The sequence below is a fragment of the Musca autumnalis genome, unplaced genomic scaffold (genome assembly GCF_047663935.1).
Source record: "Musca autumnalis isolate F117 unplaced genomic scaffold, ASM4766393v1 scaffold_5, whole genome shotgun sequence".
Lineage (NCBI taxonomy): Eukaryota > Metazoa > Arthropoda > Insecta > Diptera > Muscidae > Musca > Musca autumnalis.
Window position 1 is genome coordinate 171736298 of NW_027412088.1, and position 24034 is coordinate 171760331.

At 36.6% G+C, this 24034-nt stretch overlaps 2 protein-coding genes across 32 annotated transcripts in view; one reads left to right on the plus strand and one right to left on the minus strand.

Moving 5' to 3' along the window:
* Window positions 1-3078, minus strand: part of par-1 — a 103525-nt gene extending 100447 nt beyond the window's left edge. For 11 of the 31 annotated variants that reach the window (XM_073992097.1, XM_073992095.1, XM_073992085.1 and 8 more), the window contains exon 1: window positions 2903-3066. The gene's annotated coding sequence lies outside the window, so the exon portion shown is untranslated. Of the gene's footprint in view, window positions 1-2083; window positions 2519-2902 lie in introns of those variants that run through there. The other 20 variants (XM_073992098.1, XM_073992077.1, XM_073992096.1 and 17 more) reach the window with 8 other exon arrangements.
* Window positions 3079-11965: 8887 nt separating this feature from the next.
* On the plus strand, window positions 11966-18666 carry LOC141387599 (uncharacterized). The gene is made up of 7 exons (XM_073957502.1): window positions 11966-12102; window positions 12670-12745; window positions 12812-12922; window positions 12989-13068; window positions 13144-13190; window positions 17623-17730; window positions 17792-18666. Exons 1-7 carry the CDS (start codon window positions 12080-12082, stop codon window positions 18544-18546), a joined length of 1200 nt encoding a protein of 399 aa, XP_073813603.1. The 5' UTR covers window positions 11966-12079; the 3' UTR covers window positions 18547-18666.
* The last annotated feature ends 5368 nt before the right edge of the window (window positions 18667-24034 follow it).

The window sequence follows — 24034 nt, forward strand, 5'->3', positions numbered from 1 at the left end:
AATCGCATATAAAAACGGGGAAAAATTGGCATATTTATTCCACCACATCCCTTCTAATTTCTTTTGCTTTCTAAAATAAACAATGTGACTTGCAACACTTCTTGCTTAAGTTTTATTTATTTTACAAAGTTTGGCCTAATAATTCAAATGTTGTCCACAACCTGTTTGTAATTATTGTGCTAAATACTTTTCTTGCAAATTTGCTAACAAGAAACAGCTTTTTTAAATCGCTCTACTCAAATGTTGATTAAATACATGATATAAACCTAGTTTAAGTGGGTTGTAAGTAAATATCAGCTGTTTATGTAATTTGTTTACATTACAATACGCAGTCGACTAATCAAGTCTAGCTATTGTGATTGAATTGCTTTATAAATTAAAAGAAGACTTTTTCACACAAAAATTACAACAGAAATCCACAGGTGAGGTAATATTAACGTTCCCAACATGGAAGGGAGTGTGCTTGGAATATGATCCACACTTATTTTGCCAAATTTGAAACTTACAGCTACCACCAAACAACCATACATGCATGCCATGCCTATTAATTGTAGCAACCCACCTCAACTTCTTCTGTTCTACCCTCGTTCGTTGTCGTCATTATGAAAACCTTCAAACCAAGTGTTGTTTAGCATTAAAGATTACTGCAGATCTTGCAATTCTCCGAACCATTGTATGGTAAGTAAAATCGACAATATAAAGGTTTTTTTTTATTATTTTTTCCCAGCTTTAAATAACCACTAACATTTTCGAAGGTCTACAAGAAATGTGACAAGCAACAAAACAACAAAAATTACCCCGCACACAGAGTTTGACCTGCTGTTGGCTGGCTGCTAAAAAGTTGGTTGATTTTTCATTAACCGTCACAAAGGGGTCTGAATGGCTGTTTGGTTGGCTGACTGGCGCATGATCTTTCTTCCGGTCACAGTACTTTTTTTTTGCTTAGCAAAGCAAAATGATGGTAAGACAAATAATAACAACAATAATATCAACGGCAACGACTACGGTAACGTTACGGTGGTTATTGTCCTATCACGACGACTACCACTAAGACGACAACGAAAACACCATTAAAGGTAGTCGGTAGTTGTTTGCAGAGTATACTAATGGATGGAAAGATGGATGGTTGGTTTGTTGGATGGCTGGCTGGATAAGAGTCTCTGGCTGTTGTTACCGTTGCCGCAAGCTAACTACAGACAATTAACCATGTTCATTTGCTGGCTATTTTTGTTTCTCTTTCTGTTTCTTCTAATTGACATCTTCTTCTGCTTCTTATTGTTCCTCTATGGTGAAAATTTAACCAAAAAACAAAGTCATATAAGAAATAGAGCCTGCTACGACGGCTCGTTGTTAAAAATAACAAAAAACGACAACTTACTGTTGAATGACCCAAATTAAGAAACATTCACATATTATTTTCATTTAGAGCAGGTCGGGTAAAAAGTGACGACAGCGGGCGGTGGAGGTGGAGAAGGCAGAGACAGTTTGGCAGCAGCAGCGGTGGAGAGACCACTGACGAACCCAAAATTTTATTTTGGGGGAGAGTAAATATGCTTTACCCAACATGAGCAAGATACGACGACGAGATGGAGCGAGCGAGCAAGAGGCAAAGAAACTCAGGAAAAAATACAAAAAAAAAAAACAGATTGTTTCAAGTTTTCATTTTTCGTACTTACAGCGGCGAGGCGAATCTTTTGTCAAACCAAAAAAAGAAAATGAAATTTCGTACTTGTTTGTTTTCTTATTTGGCCAAGATCGCATCGTATAGACCTTTTGTTACCATTTTGTTTCGATTTTAACTGGTATGGGGATTTTGGGTATTTTTTTCTTGTTGTTCAGTACAATAATAGTTAAAATTTCTTCTTTCTTTTTGATTTTTTCTTCGTTTAGGTCGGTTGGTTAGATGGCTGGCTGGTTGGTTGACTCTCGTTGTATACACACAACACCATACGCAAACATTCACACACACATTCACTCAATCCTCTCACACAACTATAGATTTTATAACGTCAACGACGACCGTCCGACCGACCGACGAATATATGCTTGAGAAAATGAAACGTAATAATTTTTCTTCATCTACCTTTAGTTACTTTACACAAAGAAATATTAGGAAGAAAAAACTTTTTTTCGGATATTAACACTTGAAATCTTGGTAACACACTTTTCGGTAGTTCTTAACGTTTGATTTGAAACATTTTCTCAATAGATTTTCTTTCACAAATTCACCACTTAAGAAGAGGAGCAACGAACGAGAGCTGCTCGTTTTGTTCGTTCATGTATTGGTCCTCCTATTGGCCATTTTGATGATTCAAGTTTTTTTTCTTGCTTTTTTTTCGATTTTTGTTCAATTGCTTCTTTTTCTCAATTTGTATTTTAGCACAAAGTGGTTTTGGTTTTTTTTTGTTACAAGGGTGGGGGGAAGGGCAGATTCTTTTGTACTTCTTTTTTGACGTAAACCGAATGATGTATGATGACGAAAAAGGCGAATTGCTTTGCTTCTTTAGTTTGTTTTTTGTTATAAAAGCGAAAAAAAAACTATATACACCAGAGAGATGATGAAGAGGAAAATATGTATATGATTTTATATATCTATATAAGAGGAGTGTATATACATATTTGTGTCTAGAGCAGGCACATCAGTTCGACAGCACAATGATCCAGAGCTGGCTGCTAATCTCACAATTGTATTGGTGTGCAGAGAAAAACCTTGGCTGTATGCGTTGTATGTGTAGTTGTAGTCGGGGTTCTGGCAAACTTTTCTTTTTTTCGTTTCGTTTGGTTTTTTTTCGACGTCTTGCATTTTTTTTCCTCTCGTAAGAGTTGATTTTTTTATCGTTTCACTTTATTGCAATTTTTCACATTTCATTTGAAATGTTTTTCTTTTCATCACTACACTTACATAAAAGCCTTAGCGTTAAGCAAAATCTTAATAAAATTGTATTATTTTTTCACTTTTAATCATTGACTTGACTGAAATTCTCCCAACTTCACAGTAAATTCATGTCCGCCATATTTGATTTGGCAACAGTGATGCCACTCTTGCAAAAAATTATTTATGTATTTCCCCATACAACTCTGTGCGTTGGAACTGGTTACTTTGCGTACAGGGTTGTATTTGTTGGAGGCTTTCGCAGACAGCTATCTTTTGTATATTTCAGGTGTATTTAAATGAGAAATGTAAGGACATTTTTGTCCCAATTTACATTGGGCGAGTTTACTTGTGGCAATTGTCATTTCCATGGAGAGAGAGGTGAGGCATATGGTAACCCTTTGCCTCTCAGCACCCTCTCTCATCTACAAACTGACAATTGCCGCAAGTAAACTCGCCTAATGTAAATTGGGACTTTAATGAAATATTTCTATAGACAATTGGTATGTTCCCGTACTTTATAAAGCGGTAAAAGTCGTAAAAGTTGTAAAAGTCGTACACGATTTTCATATAAATTTTGTGTACGGGAACGCAAAATGTGTAAAAGTGGTAAAAATTGTAAAAACTTTTTAGTTCTGGAACAGAGCTAATATGAGCTGTGTTCCTTTACTTACCTGAGGTTACCATTTTAACCATTTGTTACCATTTTTAACCTGTAAAGCGTTCCTTAACCCCGAAAAGTGGCAAAGCTGGAAGCAATTTTTAAGAGAGTGAGAGGGGAGAGAGAGCGAAAATGGCTTTCTCTTCTACCACCAGCAAAATTTCTGCAGGTAGAAAATGGCAGAACTGATTTTTCGACTTTTGTTTGACGATTATTTCACAAAATGGACGAAAACCCGAAGAAAAAGTCGAACACTGACAACACTAAATTAAAAACTGTAAAATAAAAGACGAAAATTGATTTTTTATGTTTTTTTCTGACATTGCTGCCGCATCTACCATTTTTCCGTTCCTTTACTTCTCTGGTAAAAATGTTCAGGAGAGAGCAATTTTGAACAATTGTGACACTTTTCTCTTTTACCACTCTTACCAATAAAAAAGTAAAGGAACAAAGCTATGAATAAATAAGCACATTTGTCGACAACAAATACATGAAGATTGCTTTAATTTAATAGTACGTATCATGGCACAATTATTACAATAGTGGCATCGTAAAATTCCGTTCCTTTACTTAAGACACTGTACAATTCATATGGGAGCAGTTTACAAATTTTACTACTTTTGCGGGTTTTGCCATTTTCAAAACTTTACCATAGGTAGATCCATGGCAGAATAAAGTAAAGGTAGGCCACAGCTAACAGCTGATTACAATTTTTTTCTTTTTTATGGCCTAATCTGTCAAAAGCAGGGTTGTCATTTTGCACTGTTTTTGACATTATGCAATCATAAAGGTAGATGTATCGCTGAATTGTTCCAACAAAAAAATTCTGCTGTAACACTATATCTTAACATTTACAACAAGGACAAATAATGTGTATTCGCGTGGCAAAATTGTTGATTTTTAGCAAAACTTACGAATGAACAATTTATCAAATATTGATATTAATTTAAATTTGTTCCAAAAGTACGGGAATGTAAAAATTAAAATTTTTGTAAAAATTCTGCTGACATTTATCAGCAAATCGGATGCCAGCAATCACGATGTCAGATTAGCCAAACTTGTCAAGTAGAAAATAAGTGAATGACATTTTTTCATTGTCATAAGTTTGGGAAGAACTTTTGCTATTTTTGGAACACTTTTCCAACAAGAATATTCTGGAGCCTAGCTAAAGAAATTTTTTTACACTATATGGCACTTTTAACATATAAAGCTCTAAGTTCCATATGTTTTTGTAATACGGATAGCTATGCAGGTACATCTACCATTATTATTTTACCATGCCATTTGACGTTTTAAGCCATGGCTGCAGGGTAACATTTCTCAGTGATTTTCATACCTGGCCTACCTCTACTTCATTGTATCATGGGTAGATCCAAAGACATAAATACAACAAGATAAGACATTTTGTTTGCTACCATTCTTCAGTGAATGGCTTTTGAATTTAACATAATGTTATATCACGATATGGGGATATAACATTTTTTTCTTTTATACATTTTTACGTATTTAACCGAATTTACCGATCCAATTGACATAGAATTATTCTTGAATAGATCCTTGAATTCATAAATTTCGTTTCTGATACCATTACATGAAATGTTCCTCCTTGGTTGCGATTTTGAATTAACTGCAACCTGTTAAGGGTAATGTTTCTATACAAAGTTTCGTAAACATTTTTTTGTTGCATGCATTTTGTCTAGTCTTATAGCTCATTTAGACTAGCCATAAATCCTCGACTGGATTTAATAAATCCAGTACAAATCTCATTGCATTTAGATATACATTTTGGAGGATTTAAATGGCAGTCAGCTGATTTTTGTTCATAGCACAATTACCAAGGTAGATGCATCAGCCCATCCGAACGAATGTGAAACGTTAAAAGAATTTTTTGTAAATTGAATTCGTCTCAAAAAACATACGTCAAATTACAAATGTATTGTTTAATACTGAAAATGCTAGAACATTATGCTACTAATGCTAACTAAAGAGCAAATAAAGAATTATTTTATCGCAGTTTGCCCATCTAAAATAAATAAACGAATTATTTTATCGTTTAGACATCGTAAATATTAGTCTTGGTTGATTAAAAGCAACTTTGTACATCAAAACAAATTTAATTTTTCCGCCTTGTTTACATATTTTTACATTTTAAATTATTTTTAGTGTAGCAATTCACCGATGCATCTACCTTGTTTCTTGTGCCAGCTTGCAACTTTTTGTATTTTCTAGCAACATGTTGCAAAGAACAGAGTTGTATACGAGGATTTATGCCAGATTTAAAACAAATCCACTCAATACGAGGATTTATTTTTGTATGGGAAATCTGGTAGATTTTGGCTGGATTTAGCAAATAAAACCTGATAATGCGCTAAATCCGGCTAATGGTGTCATATCTAAATGGCATATTAGTTGTATTTATGTCTTTGGTAGATCTTTGAACCCTGATCATAACGATTTATAGCTTTCCCGGGGAAGTCCATACTTAACGAGATTTAGACTAGCAATAAATCCTCAACTGGATTTAATAAATGCAGTACAAATCTCATTGCATTTAGATATACCTTTGGAGGATTTAAATGGCAGTCAGCTGATTTTTGTTCATAGCACAATTACCGAGGTAAATTCATCAGCCCATCTGATCGAAATTGAAACGTCAAAAGAAGTTGTTGTAAATTGAATTCATCTCTAAAAACATACGGCAAATTACAATTTTATTGTTAATATTGAAAATACTAGCACATTATGCTACTAATGCTTAGTTTACATTCGGCGTCGTTTCCTGATTTCGAAGGCGTTTCGTGATTTCGCGCGGAATCAAGCTAAATTTATCGTGATTTCGCATACAAAAATGAAATCATCTCATTTCGTGATTTCAGCGAAATCAACATCGAAATCACAGTACACATGATATACAACCCTGCTTTTGCCTAAAAAAGTACCAAAAGTTGCAACACTTTTCACGTATCACAATAAACAAGGTAGATGGTCAATTGCTGCAACAAAAAATTTTAGTATCAAAATTTGTAAACAATGTGAAAAAAATATTAAATTACTTTGTTACAATGATATTTTTTATTGTGTTCCCGTACTTTTTAATGGTAATGTTAGAAAAAAGAGCGAATTGTCAAAACTTGCTTCCCCATACAAATTTCTTAAAAAATAAGGGAACGGAAAAATGACGGAAATTGCAAAAACTCCAGCATAAATATCAAAATCAACGTATCGGCTATCATATTAGATGCCAATGAACATGCTTGCTGCTAGTTTCTACTAGGCCAAAATTGTATGGCAGAAAACAGAAGAAGAGGGTGTTATTCGGCGCTATTTTGGTTTAAAGAGAAGTGCAAGTCTTGCTAGATTTCGGAGTATGGGAACGCATTTTTAGCACTAAACGGGAAAACTACTGCAAGTACTAATTTTGTGCAGGTTCTGAGCACAATTTTTATCTATCAAATGGCCTGTTCCCGTACTTTATAAAGTGGTAAAAGTTGTAAAAGTCGTAAACGATTTTCATATAAATTTTGTGTAAGGGAACGAAAATGTGTAAAAGTGGTTAACATTGTAAAAACTTTTTAGTTCTGGAACAGAGCTAAAATTTATTATAACGAAGTCTCAACGATAAAATCATTTTTTGATATTTTCATTTGTTAGTACTATACACAATTAATACGATATATAGATCATTTTACAATAATTTTCCAAATAAAGTTTTAAAGTTCTATATTGTCGTATATTTTTGATGCTTAATTCAATTTACAACAACTTGTTTTGAAAATTCATGTTCGATCAGCTGCGCATATGCATCCACCTTGATCTTTGTGATATGTTTGAAATCAACAAAAAAATAAGTGTAAACACCGGGGTGTATTTCAGGATTTCGTGAAATCCAGTGGATTTTGGAGCGCAAGTATAAACTTGGCATTATGTCTCAACTATAAAATCATTTTTTTATTTTTTCATTTGTTAGTACTATACACAATTAATACGATGTATAGATAATTTTACCATAATTTTCCAAATAAAGTAAAGTTCTATATTGTCGTATATTTTTGATGATTAATTCAATTTACAACAACTTGTTTTGAAAATTCATGTTCGATCAGCTGCGCATATGCATCTACCTTGATCATTGTGATATGTTTGAAATCAACAAAAAATAAGTGTAAACACCGGGGTGTATTTCAGGATTTCGTGAAATCCAGTGGATTTTGGAGCGCAAATGTAAACTTGGCATTAATCATCGTATAAGGGTATAGTCTAAACGGGCTATAATAGCCCATTTAGATATGACTTCATTAGCCGGATTAAGCACATTATCAGGTTTTATTTGCTAAATGCAGCCAAAATCTACCAAATTTCCCATACAAAAATAAATCCTCGTATTGAGTAGATTTATTTTAAATTCGGCACAAATCCTCGTATACAACTCTGTTTTTTTTTGCAACATGTTGCTAGAAAATACAAAAGGTTGCAAACTAGCACAAGAAACAAGGTAGATGCATCGGTGAATTGCTATAACAAAAATAATTTAAAATTTCAAAATTTGTAAACAAGGTGAAAAATTAAATTGGCTTTTGCTCTGTTCCTTAAGTAGACGTTTACACAAGACAGACTGTCAGCAAATACAACCCTGATTTACTAACACATACATTTGTCGGCTGTCTCCAAGCTGTCCATCATTTTTCCACAGACAGTAGGGAAGACAAATTTTTGGCATTTTTGTAAAAATAAGTGAGATAATAATTGAAATGTGTTGAAAATAAAAGAACATGAACAAAAACAAAATATGTGAACGGAAGATTTTCATTCATAATTTTACAACTGTTTTACAATTGTCTGGACGCCTACGTCACAGAGGCAAGTTTTGGGTTTTTAACAATCAATACATGTACTCAACTTTCTTGTCATGTGTAAACGCAGTGTTACGTACCATTTTTAACCTGCAAAGCGTTCCTTTACTTTAAAAAGGTCTTATGCCAGACTATGAAAATTTTCATTGACATGAAAATGAGTTTATAGGTAAGAGGTGTGAAGGGGGTTGAAATTCTGTACAAGGTTCTGTAATCTGAAATTATTCTTTGTTTTTAAATTCGTAACTCTCAAACCAATGAAAATATCAAAATTTTCATATGATTTCATGTATGTGTGTGGACGTCAATGAACATTTAAAAGGGAATAACCCTGCGTTTACACATGATAGGACAGTTGAGTACATGTATTGATTGTCAAAATCCCAAAACTTGCCTGTGTGACGTAGGCGTCCAGACAACTGCAAAAACAAATTGTAAAATTATGAATGACAATTTTAAATTTCTTTTTGTTTTCCGTTCATATATTTTGTTTATGTTCATGTTCTTTTGTTTTCAACACATTTCAATTATTATCTCACTTATTTTTACAAAAAATGTCAAAAATTGGTTAACCCTACTGTCTGTGAAAAAATGATGGACAGCTGGGAGACAGCCGACAAATGTTTGTATGGCTTAGTAAATCAGAGTTGTATTTGCAGACAGTCTATCTTGTGTAAACGCCTAGTAACAAAGAATTTTCTAATGAAAATTTTCATAGTCTGGCATAAAGGCCTGCGTACATAAGCTACCTTGCCTGCTTACCTTGCTTACTTCTGATAAAAGAATAAAAAAGAAAAGTGCAACCAAGTTCGAAATTTCCTCGGCCTTCTTTATTCTTTTATTTTTATTATGTCAGAAATGAAGTAGGAAAGCAAGGCAACCAGGCGAGGCAGCTTATGTACGCAGGCCTTAAGTCTTTCATACAATTTATATGAGTGAAGTTCACCACTTTTACCATTTTATACCACTGTTACCATTTTTAAAAGTAAATGAACAGACATTTTGATATACAAAGTTGATTTTAATCAACCAAATTTGTACAAACTTTTACAAATTGCTTTTCGATAACAAACTTGTTCAGTAAAAGAGAAATGAGAAGTATTTGCAAGAACTAGCAAATACTAGCCCTGTTCCTTTACGTTCAAGAATCTTCAAGTTTTACAACTTTTTACTCGAAAAGCGTTCCTTTACTTCAGACACAATACAATTCATATGGTAGCAGTTTTCAACTTTTACTACTTTTGCCGGTTTTACCATTTTCAGAAGTAAAGGAACAGACCAACTTTTTACTTGCGAAGTTATCGCACAGGCCTATTGTGTATGTATTGCATTTTTCGAACTGTCACTGGCATGTGTAAACGCCCCAGCAAAATGTTCGATGCCAAAGATGCTATTCAAGAATGGGTGCAAGTGAAATGGAATGCCATTTTTTCAGCATCTTCACTCATTCTTTTTACAAGAGCGTGACCCCCAAAAGATGCAATTCATTTTCAGATCCTAAGCATGTCATCTTTACTAACTCGATGGAAGGGCATCTTCAACAATTAATTCTTTGGCATGGCATCTATACCAATCCTTTGGCATGCCATCTTAACCAATTCCCAAGAATAGCACTTTCACTAATCTTTGGCATGTCATTTTAACCAACCCTTTGGCATGTAATTTTCACGTCTTGTTCGGAAAATGGAAAATGCTGTATTGAAAAATGATTTTAATTTTTTTTATTTTATTAATTCAAAGGAATTAATGAAATAACTATAATTTATTTATCATCATAAAGTTTAAATCTATAATTGCAGTTTGTTCTCGTTGTTGTAACAGTAGTTAATATGTTTGTATTCTCATTTTTGTGCTTAATCTGACTTTGGGTCTATCAGTCGTAAGAATGCGGCTATTGCGCTATTGAAAAGGAGCAGTGTGTCGTGGGGGCCTGTGCTGTATGCTGGGCAGATGTTTTCCACGGTGTCATCAGTACTTGCCCTATAGGAATTTTGACGGCTGCACCATCCCGAGCGTATTGAACCAAAACTACTCTGGTTTATCCTGACAGCTGGCGCTTCTCAGCTGCGATAGATGGTGGATGTTCTCCAAGGACCGCATTCACACGATAACTGTTTACTGCATCTGCGACTGCATTCGTGTGAATGCTACTTAAACCTGGTTGAAAGGCTTGTTGATCTAGAGGTTCTCTCTTGTAACGTTAGACTTCTCTTTCTAGATTATGAGCACGGCTTGCTCTGAGTGAGTCCTCTGCTAATATGGAGATGGCCATCAGCGCAGTTGTTGTGCTGAATACGGATCCTATGCTATTGATCGGCAACTGGAAAGTTATTTCTGATGCTGGAAGAACTATAGCCACAAGGGTACTTGCTACGGGCGACAAAAGCGAAATCGGTTTGTGTCTATCGGTTTGTGCCTATTTTCCAGACTTCGGGAACGATGTGTTTGGCAAGCGACAGGTTGTAAATTTAAGTGAGAAACTTGACTTCCGGCCGTCCCAGCTGTTGCAGTCTAAACACCGCCGCTGCACGCAACAGATTTTACTTCCTCCGCAACAGGTTTTGATTCATCTTACAAAAGGATTTTACTACAACTGCAGATTACTATTTCGTGAATTTTATTTTACAACGTTTAGGGATCTACAAATCGACTTGTTGAGCAGGGTTCTCTAGAGCAAGCAAGGAATCTTTTGTAATTGGTCTGTTCCTTTACTTTTAAAAATGGTAATTGTTGCAAAAATGGTAAAAGTGGTGAACTGCTCTCATATAAATTGAATGCTTTTAAAAGTAAGGAAACACTTTGCGAGTAAAAACTGGTAACCTCAGGCACGTAAAAGAACACGACTAATACCAAAGAGTGCAGTCCGACTCTACCTTTAGCTCAATGATTGGGACTTCCTAGCATAATAAATCTTACATTGCTTTAAACCAGCGACGACCACAGAAATACAACCAACGTATGAGTGAAAAAGCAACAACCACATTATTGGTTTGTTCCAGTACTGCAAGAATCTACTAATTTTTACTATTTTTTTCGATAACATAAAGGAAAAAATGTTATCGTAGTAAAAAATAGTAGCTTCTTGCAGGTTTTGGAACATTTGTTATGTTTTTGTTTGTTTTCATTCAAGTACACTGTAGGTGAGAGAGAGAAGCAAATGCAAAAACAACTCAGTGGGCGCCCTCACTATACGATCTAAGCAAAGAAGCTCGTCCCTGCTTTAAACGTACATATTTAGATAAATGTGTAAAAATAAAAACACAAAATTCATCTCTATTGGATCGATGAAATGGGTTCAAATGCTAAGGAAAAGATCGGATCTATCACGACTTCCTTTAAATTGGTTCAAATGCTGATGAAACGATCGGATCTTTCACGACTTCCTTCGAATGGGTTCAAATGCTGATGAAAAGATCGGATCTTTCACGACTTCATTTGAACCAATGCAAAAGATCCAGTGAAATCATGGCATCTCATGGAACCACTTCCATAAAATTTTGCTGGGGCAGAGTAAGAGTCGAAAATTCGATTATTCTCATCTTACAAAAAATTCGAAAAATTGATTAATCAAAAGTCGACTTACATATCCCTTCTCTGTTCACGTTGAAGTTGAAAGCTGTCGCGGGTCTGTTTACATTCTCGTATTTTTGCATAAATTGCGAGAAATTAATTAAAAACCCAACAATAAACATTGCAATGGGACCTCGTATACCCGACAGGTAAGTTAATCAAAAAATATAAAAGTTGCAATGGGATTATGGCAAAAATTCCACAGATATGTGTCCGGTAGGTTTCACAAGAAAAAATGGATCTTTAGATCGAAAAATTCTAGTGATGTGGAAGTGAAATTTAGTCGAATGACCGTAACCGGTTCGCTCTTGCTGTTATGTGGAACCTACTCTTTGTTATAAAAATATGATTATATTCATTTTATGGCATAAATAGAATACTCTTCCACCTGGCGGAAAAATTACCACAGGTAGATCTTGTTGTCCTGATCACAAATATATAAACTTTTCCGGGGGGAAGTCCATACTTCACGAGATATGGGCCTCTTAAGTTCCGAAAATTCCCTTGTTAATATAAGAAAAATTTTTAAGTTAAAAAAAATGCTGTTTTCGTGCCCTAAATTGACTCCTGTCCATAGGAGAAAGTCTTAAATCCCCGGCCGAAGGCCGGCAACTTAGAAAAAACTTACATTTAAAAAAATTTTCAAATTTTTTTCCGTCAGGTGGAAGAGTATTCAATTTGTTCCCATTTTATCTGATTTCCGATTACCCTTTCAGATGGCTGGACTACACACCAGTTGGTGACCGCATAGAAGGCACCCGATTTATAGCTTTTAAGGTCCCTTTAAAACAGGTAAATTGCTGAAATAATCATTGACATGAGACATTTCATATTCAAAGAACTTATCTTATTGTCTAGCAATTTACTCAGGACGATAATCGTTTCGATAGCAAAATATTATTGGAAAAAGTACCGAATCTCGGTATTATAATTGATCTAACCAATACTAACCGTTACTATAATCCAAAGGTAAGCATCTTTAAGTAAATATACATACATATTTTAATTTAACTTTTTTATTTTTAACTTTTACAGTCCTTTGAAGAGGAGGGAGTACAGCATCAAAAGTTAATGATTCCAGGACATGTTACTCCACCGCAGAGATTAGTTGATAAGTAAGCTAGTATTTATATTATGAGTTATTTTTGGGAATATAATTTTAAAGCTATCCGTTTGATTTTATTTTGCAGATTTAAGGACTATGTAAAGGAATTTTTACAAAGTAATCCAGATAATGGTACGTATCGGTCTTAAGAAATCCACGTTGTGTGGTATTTGGTGACAGATCAAACAAAACCTCCGGTCGACTATAAAATACACATTTTCTGTTCTTTTTGGGTAGTTTGAAAAAGGGCCACCTAGTAGCCAATTAAAACCTATGTTTTTGACCTCTGAAAAAGATTACGGAAGGCATCTTGATCAAGAGAAGCACTATTTCTTTCACAAAGGATTAATAGAAACACCATTTCTTTTAGAAAGGATCAATAGAAGCAACCTTTCTTTCAGAAATGATCAATATAAGCACCTTTATATATAAGCACCTTTAAGAAGGGTCTTTAAAAGCTCCCATTTTTCACAAAGACCTAAATAAGCACTTTTTACTTCAGAAATTACCTTAGTAACCACCCTTTCTTTTAGAAAGAGTCTATAGAAGCACCTTTCTTTCAGAAAGGGCCTATAAAAGAACACCTTCTTTAAGGGTCTATAGGAGCATCCTTTCTATCAGAATGGATCTATAGAAGCACCCTTTATTTCACAAAGGGTCAATAAGGCAACCTAGTCGTATTAAGAAATCCACGTTATGTGGTATTTGGTGACAGATCAAACAAGACCTTCAGTAGATTATAAAATACACTTTATCTGTACCTTTGGGGCTGTTTGAAAAAGCTTTTAGAAAGGGTCAATAGTAGCACCCTTTCTTTTAGAAAGTGGCAATAGTAGCACCCTTTCTTTTAGAAAGGGTCAATAGTAGCACCCTATCTTTTAGAAAGGGTCAATAGTAGCACCCTTTCTTTTAGAAAGGGTCAATAGTAGCACCCTTTCTTTTAGAAAGCGTCAATAGTAGCACCCTTTCGTTTAGAAAGCGTCAATAGTAGCACCCTTTCTTTTAGAAAGGGTCAATAGTAGCACCCTTTCTTTTAGAAAGGGTCAATAGTAGCACCCTTTCTTTTAGAAAGGGTCAATAGTAGCAGCCTTTCTTTTAGAAAGGGTCAATAGTAGCAGCCTTTCTTTTAGAAAGGGTCAATAGTAGCAGCCTTTCTTTTAGAAAGGGTATATAGTAGCAGCCTTTCTTTTAGAAAGGGTCAATAGTAGCACCCTTTCTTTTAGAAAGGGTCAATAGTAGCACCCTTTCTTTTAGAAAGGGTCAATAGTAGCACCCTTTCTTTTAGAAAGGGTCAATAGTAGCACCCTTTCTTTTAGAAAGGGTCAATAGTAGCACCCTTTCTTTTAGAAAGGGTCAATAGTAGCACCCTTTCTTTTAGAAAGGGTCAATAGTAGCACCCTTTCTTTTAGAAAGGGTCAATAGTGGCACCCTTTCTTTTAGAAAGGGTCAATAGTAGCACCCTTTCTTTTAGAAAGGGTCTATAGTAGCACCCTTTTTTTTAGAAAGCGTCAATAGTAGCATCCTTTCTTTTAGAACACCCTTTCTTTTAGAGCACCCTTTCTTTTAGAAAGGGCCTATAAAAGCACGCTTTCTTTTAGAAAGGGTCTATAGAAGCACCCTTTCTTTTGGGAAGTGTCCATAGAAGCACCATTTCTTTCAGAAAGGGTCTAAAGAAGCAACCTTTCCTTTCGAAAGGGTCTATAGAAGCCCCCTTTCTTTCGGAGAGGGTCTATATAAGCACCCTTTCTTTCAGAAAGAGTCTATGGATTTGCCCTTTCTTGTAGAAAGGGTCTATAGAAGCCCCCCTTTCTTTCGGAAAGGGTCTATATAAGCACCCCTTCTTTTAGAAACGGTCTATAGTTTCACCCTTTCTTTTAGAAAGGGTCTATAGTTTCACCCTTTCTTTTAGAAAGGGTCTATAGAAGCACCCTTTCTTTTAAAAAGTGTCTATAGAAGCAACCATATTTCTTTGGATTCCCCATTCCATCTTCCACGAAATCTTCCAACCATACAATAGACTAACAGCTTCTGAAGAAAAATGCCTCCCCACATAATCGAAATGGGTTAATGGCTGGCCCACAGAAGACGAACAAACAAATGTAAAAATATTTTTGTACAAAACTTTAACAAATAATACTGGATTTATTTTTACAAGTTTGAACTAATAGCAACAAATCAGACATGTCGTCGGTGGTCTTGTCATCTATGTTACAACAAAACGTACATACATACTCTAGATGAGCGAGTAGCAGAGGAATGTATGCACACGAGCAATGTTTCTTCGTGGTCCATAAAAAGGGAAGGATGCAGGCAGATTTCTTACGAACTCCTCTTAGTCAAACGATCATGAAAAAATCAGTAAAATTGCTGGAGGCAAATGTTTTACTGCTACCAACACCACCAATCTACCAAGCATGCCACCAACCAACCTCCTAGTAAAGTAGTCACCATCATCATCTTCGTTTGGATAGATCTTTGGTGGCGTTGCACACCATAACTGCACAGCAAGTGTAGCCTTTTTTGTTTTTGTTTAGCCGCACATAGTTTTTTTTTTTCGTTTACAAAACTGGAGTTGCTTTCTTTAGCCAAATTATGCTGCTGACATGTTTTGCACAATTTATGACCAATGTTTTTTTGTTGTTTACTTCCATCTCCCTGCCTGTTTCTCTGTTTATGGTTTCTTTGTTTCGGTGTGAAAGAATACAAACGCGGGCGTAACAATCTACCTTTCATTGTGAAGTTCTTTTAACTGAAATTCGTTTAAAGTCGTCATCATCACCGTCGTCTACTGGGGGTCAGGTTGGTTGGTCGGTCGCTTGTCAGGATAGAAAAGAAATCCGAACTATGTGCAATGACTTGGCGTTTCTTTTGATTTACTTGGCAATGATTGCTGGTTGCCGTTTACTACCAAGTTTTTGTTGTTATAGTCATTCAAGGAACGAACGAATGAACGTGTGCGCTAGCCAGTTTCTGTATTTTTTGGAGTGTGGGTGTTGACATACATATATAGGATACTGGGCAGCAGCCGCCGCAGCCCAGCCACAGCTTCAGTTATTGCTTATTGCCATTGTGATACATATGAGGAATGGCATTATGGTGTGTAAATTTCATTTGTAAGTCGGCGGTTGGTTGGCCAAGTCTTTTGTGGGAGATTAAATGTTTGGGGGTCTTGTGGCATTTGGCAAGATATGCTTCCAATCGTTTTGTGGGTAGGGGGGTTGTGGAGAGAGAGAGAGAGAGAGAGAGAGAGTGTTGTTTGCTGCAATATTGTCTGTTCCATGATATGACTTGTTTGTTTATTTGTTATAAAAAAACATGTTATGATTTGCTTGATCTTGAATTGATTGGATCATAATTGTGTTAATCGTGTAAATCGGGTAGGAGTTGTGTTGACGCCATTAGCCATTGACCATCAATCATCGTAACATGATGTCAGGTGTAATATTTTCACAAGGCAGAGAGAGAAAACACAAAATAGAAAATTTAATAAAGTCATTTGGACAATAAAAACAATTCATAATCTTCTAGGTTATGTTAGGTTAGGTAACGTTTGTCAAAAAATGGTGGGAATTTTGTATTTTAACACGCTTTTGACGTCTAAAACAACAACAAACAAGTAGCAAGTTGTTATTACTTTTATTATAATATTTATTATTCCACAAGAAAACTGATATTCAGCCAGGCTGAATAGTGTTTTCTATAAGAAAATGTCCATTTAGCCCGGTTGAATGGGGTTTTCTATAAGAGAACTTCAATTCAGCCCGACTGAATAGGGTTTTCTATAAGAGAACTTCAATTCAGCCCGGCTGAATTGGGTTTTCTATAACAAAACTTTCATTCAGCCCGGCTGAATAGTCGTTTCCATAAGAAAGTTTCTATTTAGCCAAGCTGAAAATGTGTTTCCTCAAGAAAACTTCCATTCAGCCCGGCTGAATAGGGTTTTCTATAAGAGAACTTCCATTCAGCCCGGCTGAATTGAGTTTTCTATAAGAAAACTTCCATTCAGCCCGGCTGAATTGGGTTTTCTATAAGAAAACTTCCATTCAGCCCGGCTGAATTGGGTTTTCTATAAGAAAACTTCCATTCAGCCCGGCTGAATTGGGTTTTCTATAAGAAAACTTCAATTCAGGACTGCTGAATAGGAGTTTCCACAGGAAAACTTCCATTCAGCCATGCTGAATAGGAGTTTCCACAGGAAAACTTCCATTCAGCCATGCTGAATAGGAGTTTCCACAGGAAAACTTCCATTCAGCCATGCTGAATAGGAGTTTCCACAGGAAAACTTCCATTCAGCCATGCTGAATAGGAGTTTCCACAGGAAAACTTCCATTCAGCCATGCTGAATAGGAGTTTCCACAGGAAAACTTCCATTCAGCCATGCTGAATAGGAGTTTCCACAGGAAAACTTCCATTCAGCCATGCTGAATAGGAGTTTCCACAGGAAAACGTCTATTCAGCCAGGCTGAATAGGAGTTTCCATAGGAATAGGGTTTCAGATAAAAGTTTTCTGATAAAAGCTTTACTTGAAGTTTCTTCACTTTCTAACCTTTCTCTTGTTTTACAGACAAACTAATCGGTGTCCATTGTACCCATGGTGTAAACAGAACCGGTTTTCTAATCTGCAATTACATGGTATCCGAAATGGCTGTTGAACCTAATGAGGCTATCGAAAGTACGTTATAAAGCTAAACATCTAACATCCTTAAATTTAATTTTCATTTCTTTCCTTACAGAATTTGCAGCGGCACGGGGCCATAAAATTGAGAGAAATAACTATTTAAATGCCTTACAAAATTTAACTGCCGAAGTGAATACTACCCCTACCTCACCAAATCAATCCACAAATGACGCCAATCAACGTAAATCCCGAGAAAATACAAAATCACCACGTAAAAGACACCATGAAAGTCTTCATCGTAGTAGTAGTAGAGGAGATGAACAGCACAACACTTATTTAAGTTGGAGAAATCATAATAATACCGCCAAGCGTGATACTAGTAGAGATGGTGAACAGTACAAAACTTATCAAAGTTGGAGGAATCGTAATAATGCCGATAGACCACCTTCTCCAAAAAGACGAGATCATCAATCTCATACTAACAATGGACCTCCACGTCGTTACCTTAATAAATATGAACGACAATGTCATCGACTGGCTGATGAGGGAGTCCAAAGCTTTGAATTTCGTGGACGTAGTGCAATGACATATGACAATAATAATGATAATAGCAGCAGTGGCTCACGTAATCCATTCTCCAAGCAAAGGTATGGTTATCAAAATGGTCCTAACCACAATTACAATAGACATAATGATGCTGGTGGTCGATATCCAAATGATCGTTACAATAGAGATGGGTATTCAACAGAAAGACCCAATAATAATCGGAATTATACGCGAGATAATAATGGTGGTAGACAGCGCTCTATATCTGCTGGACGTAGACAACAACCCCAACACACAACTAATTCACATCAAAATCGTCGGTAGTAATGCTAGATATCATGAATAAAAAAAGTTATTTAAGACAAATATTGTGGAGTACAACAACAAAGATGAGGTTACACATATATTTTATAAATAAAACTATATCATGTTTTTAGAAAATCTTAATGCAAGTGTTTTAATGAGGTGTTTGTGAAGATAAAAAGGACTAAGAAGATCTTATGGTCTTTATAGAAAGACCCAATGATAAGCGTTTCCATAGGAGAATTTCTATTCAGCCAGGCTGAATAGGCATTTTCCATAGAAGAATTTCTATTCAGCCAGGCTGAATAGGCATTTTCCATAGAAAAATTTCTATTCAGACAGTCTGAATAGGCATTTTCCATAGGAAAATTTCTATTCAGACAGTCTGAATAGGCATTTTCCATAGGAAAATTTCTATTCAGCCAGGCTGAATAGGCATTTTCCATAGGAAAATTTCTATTCAGCCAGGCTGAATAGGCATTTTCCATAGGAAAATTTCTATTCAGCCAGGCTGAATAGGCATTTTCCATAGGAAAATTTCTATTCAGCCAGGCTGAATAGGCATTTTCCATAGGAAAATTTCTATTCAGCCAGGCTGAATAGGCATTTTCCATAGGAAAATTTCTATTCAGCCAGGCTGAATAGGCATTTTCCATAGGAAAATTTCTATTCAGCCAGGCTGAATAGGCATTTTCCATAGGAAAATTTCTATTCAGCCAGGCTGAATAGGCATTTTCCATAGGAAAATTTCTATTCAGCCAGGCTGAATAGGCATTTTCCATAGGAAAATTTCTATTCAGCCAGGCTGAATAGGCATTTTCCATAGGAAAATTTCTATTCAGCCAGGCTGAATAGGCATTTTCCATAGGAAAATTTCTATTCAGCCAGGCTGAATAGGCATTTTCCATAGGAAAATTTCTATTCAGCCAGGCTGAATAGGCATTTTCCATAGGAAAATTTCTATTCAGCCAGGCTGAATAGGCATTTTCCATAGGAAAATTTCTATTCAGCCAGGCTGAATAGGCATTTTCCATAGGAAAATTTCTATTCAGCCAGGCTGAATAGGCATTTTCCATAGGAAAATTTCTATTCAGCCAGGCTGAATAGGCATTTTCCATAGGAAAATTTCTATTCAGCCAGGCTGAATAGGCATTTTCCATAGGAAAATTTCTATTCAGCCAGGCTGAATAGGCATTTTCCATAGGAAAATTTCTATTCAGCCAGGCTGAATAGGCATTTTCCATAGGAAAATTTCTATTCAGCCAGGCTGAATAGGCATTTTCCATAGGAAAATTTCTATTCAGCCAGGCTGAATAGGCATTTTCCATAGGAAAATTTCTATTCAGCCAGGCTGAATAGGCATTTTCCATAGGAAAATTTCTATTCAGCCAGGCTGAATAGGCATTTTCCATAGGAAAATTTCTATTCAGCCAGGCTGAATAGGCATTTTCCATAGGAAAATTTCTATTCAGCCAGGCTGAATAGGCATTTTCCATAGGAAAATTTCTATTCAGCCAGGCTGAATAGGCATTTTCCATAGGAAAATTTCTATTCAGCCAGGCTGAATAGGCATTTTCCATAGGAAAATTTCTATTCAGCCAGGCTGAATAGGCATTTTCCATAGGAAAATTTCTATTCAGCCAGGCTGAATAGGCATTTTCCATAGGAAAATTTCTATTCAGCCAGGCTGAATAGGCATTTTCCATAGGAAAATTTCTATTCAGCCAGGCTGAATAGGCATTTTCCATAGGAAAATTTCTATTCAGCCAGGCTGAATACGCATTTTCCATAGGAAAATTTCTATTCAGCCAGGCTGAATAGGCATTTTCCATAGGAAAATTTCTATTCAGCCAGGCTGAATACGCATTTTCCATAGGAAAATTTCTATTCAGCCAGGCTGAATACGCATTTTCAATAGGAAAATTTCTATTCAGCCAGGCTGAATACGCATTTTCCATAGGAAAATTTCTATTCAGCCAGGCTGAATAGGCATTTTCCATAGGAAAATTTCTATTCAGCCAGGCTGAATAGGCATTTTCCATAGGAAAATTTCTATTCAGCCAGGCTGAATAGGCATTTTCCATAGGAAAATTTCTATTCAGCCAGGCTGAATAGGCATTTTCCATAGGAAAATTTCTATTTAGCCAGGCTGAATACGCATTTTCCATAGGAAAATTTCTATTCAGCCAGGCTGAATACGCATTTTCCATAGGAAAATTTCTATTCAGCCAGGCTGAATACGCATTTTCAATAGGAAAATTTCTATTCAGCCAGGCTGAATAGGCATTTTCCATAGGAAAATTTCTATTCAGCCAGGCTGAATAGGAATTTTTTATGAGTAATCAACTCGATAAAAGACGTATTTTATATTTTACCACCACCCCTTATCAGTTGCCCCTGACGCCTCCGAATAATCATCATCATTTTAAAAACAAGTGTAAATTTATGGACCATATCAAATTGGGTATTTAAACCCTAAATCGATAGCCAGTTATAATCATCTGACCATGGAATGCAATTACCAACAAACTGTGCTAAATTATGTCTTCGGTTTGCACTGGGTGTGTGTTTGTCATGCATAAATGTGTCTTTCCTATATTACTCAACTTCTAAACAAGCCGAGATGTGTGCTAAGAAGGATCGGGAGTTGCTGCAAGAAATTCGCATTTCGATTTCACACACAAAATGCCAAATCAAATGCGTTTTTAATACTTCTGAAAGCTGGTGAGGACAGTGCAAAGGAAGAGGAGAGGCTTGTGAGCAGTGGCCATGGTTTTAGGTTCATCTTCAAGCACTTCAATGTTGCTTCCATTAAACTATGACTGACCTCCTGCTGGGTGTTGTTACTTTGGTATGGAGTACCGCAATATACGGGCTAATAGTTGTAGTTGTGCCTGCAAGTCGAAAGAGAAAAAAATCACACATGCTTTTTTGCCGAAACGTGAAAGTCAGTCAGTCACTCAACCACAAAAACCCAGTTTCTCAGCCAATATTCCTCCACTAAAAAGGTATTTAGCACACAGGCAACGCCGCCAACAGTTTCGTTTGTGCCCACCTGAAGCAAAACACAGGCCGCTTCTTTTTTTGCAATTAAAAACGAAATATTTTTCTCATTAGTTTAGCTTGACCAATTGATAATTTACGGTATCTGAAAGTGTTGAAGTGCTGAATGCAACAATGCCCAGTTACAAGGAAAATATGTCAAACTGCATGGAATAGGGCATTTAATGGTTAAGAGTGGGTGAGTGAGGAGGGTGTCAACATTCTCCAACGAAAAAAATCTTTTAATAGCAGAACACTTGAAGCAACTTTAAATGGAAGGTGCTTACACCAGGCAAGTTTTTGTGGATTCTGAAACTACAATGTTCATAGATGAGAAAAATAAAAAAAAAACAACAAAAAATCGCCGGAGCGCTTTTTAAATAAATCGCGATTCAAGTTGATATTTTTAGGGTTTTTTAGGTTTTTACGATTTCGCTTGGAAACCGCAAGTTCTATCGAAATGGGACTAAAGAAAATGTTGTAGCTATGAAAATTCTCTACAAGATTGACTTTTATAATAATTTCGTAGCTTTTACCGTTTCTGAGATATAGAAGTTCTAATTGGGACAATGCACTGACTGTATCGTCTCCTTATAAAACAATTTCCCAACTTATACTTATATATCTCAAAAATGGTACTTACTTACATAGCTGGCCCATTACAGAACATTTGTTCCATAGACCGAACTAAGAAAAGATCTCCATTCCTCTCTATTTGTTGCTTCGCACTCTGGAATACCGCGCCTTGTCATCTCTTCATCCACTTGTTTGCGTCATCTATTCTTTGGCCTGCCAATTCTGCGTACCGCCATGTGGCTCGAATTTATACGCCTTTTTAGCGGGTTCATCATCGCTAATTCTTATGATATGGCCCAGCCAACGCAATCGTTGTATCTCGATACGTTTATCTATACTGATGTCGTTGTATAGCAGATACAGCTCGTGGTTCATGCGACGTCGATATTCACCGTCAACGCAGATTGGTCCGTAGATCTTTCGAAGAATTTTCCTCTCAAACACACCAAGCACTGCCTTATCTGCTTGCGTAAGTACCCAGGCTTCGGAACCATAGGTTAGGTTAGGGGATGTGCAGCCACTAATTGTGACTGCGTCACTCGGAGACCTTCCGGTCCATTGTGATCATCCAGTAGAAAAGAGCTGCAGGAAAAGAGGAGGTGGAAAAAGGGAGGATAGGGGAAAAATAAAAAGAGAAAGTTGTTAGCGCAGTGAAAGAACGAATAGATTACAAGAATGTTTAAGAGTGGAGTAGTAGTTTTAGAGTAGGAGAAAAAATGTATTTTTATTTTTAATGGTAGGCAGAATAGTTGAATTTATTTACGCGTTCAGGTTGCGCTGTCCCAGCCACTTCAGATTTTTGATGATGTTGTAGATCACAGCAGATTCCACAGTTGAGTAGAAAGTTAGACACGGTGGAAAGTGAGCACCTACTAACCTATGCCGTCTACCAGCCATTGCTGAACAACGACACAGGATGTGCTCGATCGTCTTTAACTCCGCCTCGTCCTCACAGAGTCTGCAGTAGTCAGTAACATCCTCATCCCATTTGTTGGTATGGGCCCTGATGTAGCAGTGTCCAGTAATGACTCCCGTCGTTACTCTAACTTCAGCTTTACTCAGGTTCAGCAGAGAGTTCGTTCTTTTGACTGACAGAGACGGCCATATGGATCTTGCCACAATGCACCTAGGTTCATTATGCCACAATTCACTGGCTCTTTCGTCAGAGAACGTTTTAATATTTTGAAAGAAATGACAAATGGGTGGTTTGATAGAGTCAGCGATAGCTAGGTCTGTGGACTGTGATCCTCGCCTAGCTAATTCGTCTGCTTTTTCATTACCCAGATAGTCGCGGTGTCCTGGTACCCAGCATAGCCGGAAGCCGTTAGTTAGCGCTTCCAAGGCTGATCTACACTTAAGGACGGCATCGGATTTGATGTTGCAGGATTTGAAGGCTTTAAGAGCCGCTTGGCTATCCACAAAGATAGTCACCGGTTCAAAGATTTCTGCATCCAAACTTTTTATCAATTCCGCTGCCTTCCAAATCGCGAAGATTTCAGCCTGGAAGACACTACAGTTGCTGTCTAGCCTGTAGGTGTACTCAAGAGATAGCCTTTCACAGTAGATGCCAGCCCCGGTACCTTCCTCCATCTTGGAACCGTATGTATAGAAAGCCAGACCGTCCAGAGGGGGGTTACTGCGGTTCCAGTCATCTCTACTAGGTATAACGACCTCTATATCGTCAAATCTCAGGACTGGTGATATATAGTCGCTCAGTTTTCCGCGTTGGTTCACATTTATGCCTGATTCATTCAGGATACAACCATGCCCATAGGCACAACTGCGCCAGAGATCCTGTTCATGCAGCCGTAGGGCACTGCGAGTTGCCTGACACTTAATGCTGAGACTCAGCGGTTTTAAGTTCAGCATTGCGTTCAGAGCAGCCTGTGGT

What these genes read in the sequence shown, in the direction of transcription:
- LOC141387599 (XM_073957502.1), top strand. Translation starts at nt 12,080, where the DNA reads ATGGGACCTCGTATACCCGACAG. An exon ending in GGACCTCGTATACCCGACAG is followed by an intron (nt 12,103 to 12,669) that starts GTAAGTTAATCA and finishes TTACCCTTTCAG; the next exon opens with ATGGCTGGACTACACACCAG. An exon ending in ACCTAATGAGGCTATCGAAA is followed by an intron (nt 17,731 to 17,791) that starts GTACGTTATAAA and finishes CTTTCCTTACAG; the next exon opens with AATTTGCAGCGGCACGGGGC.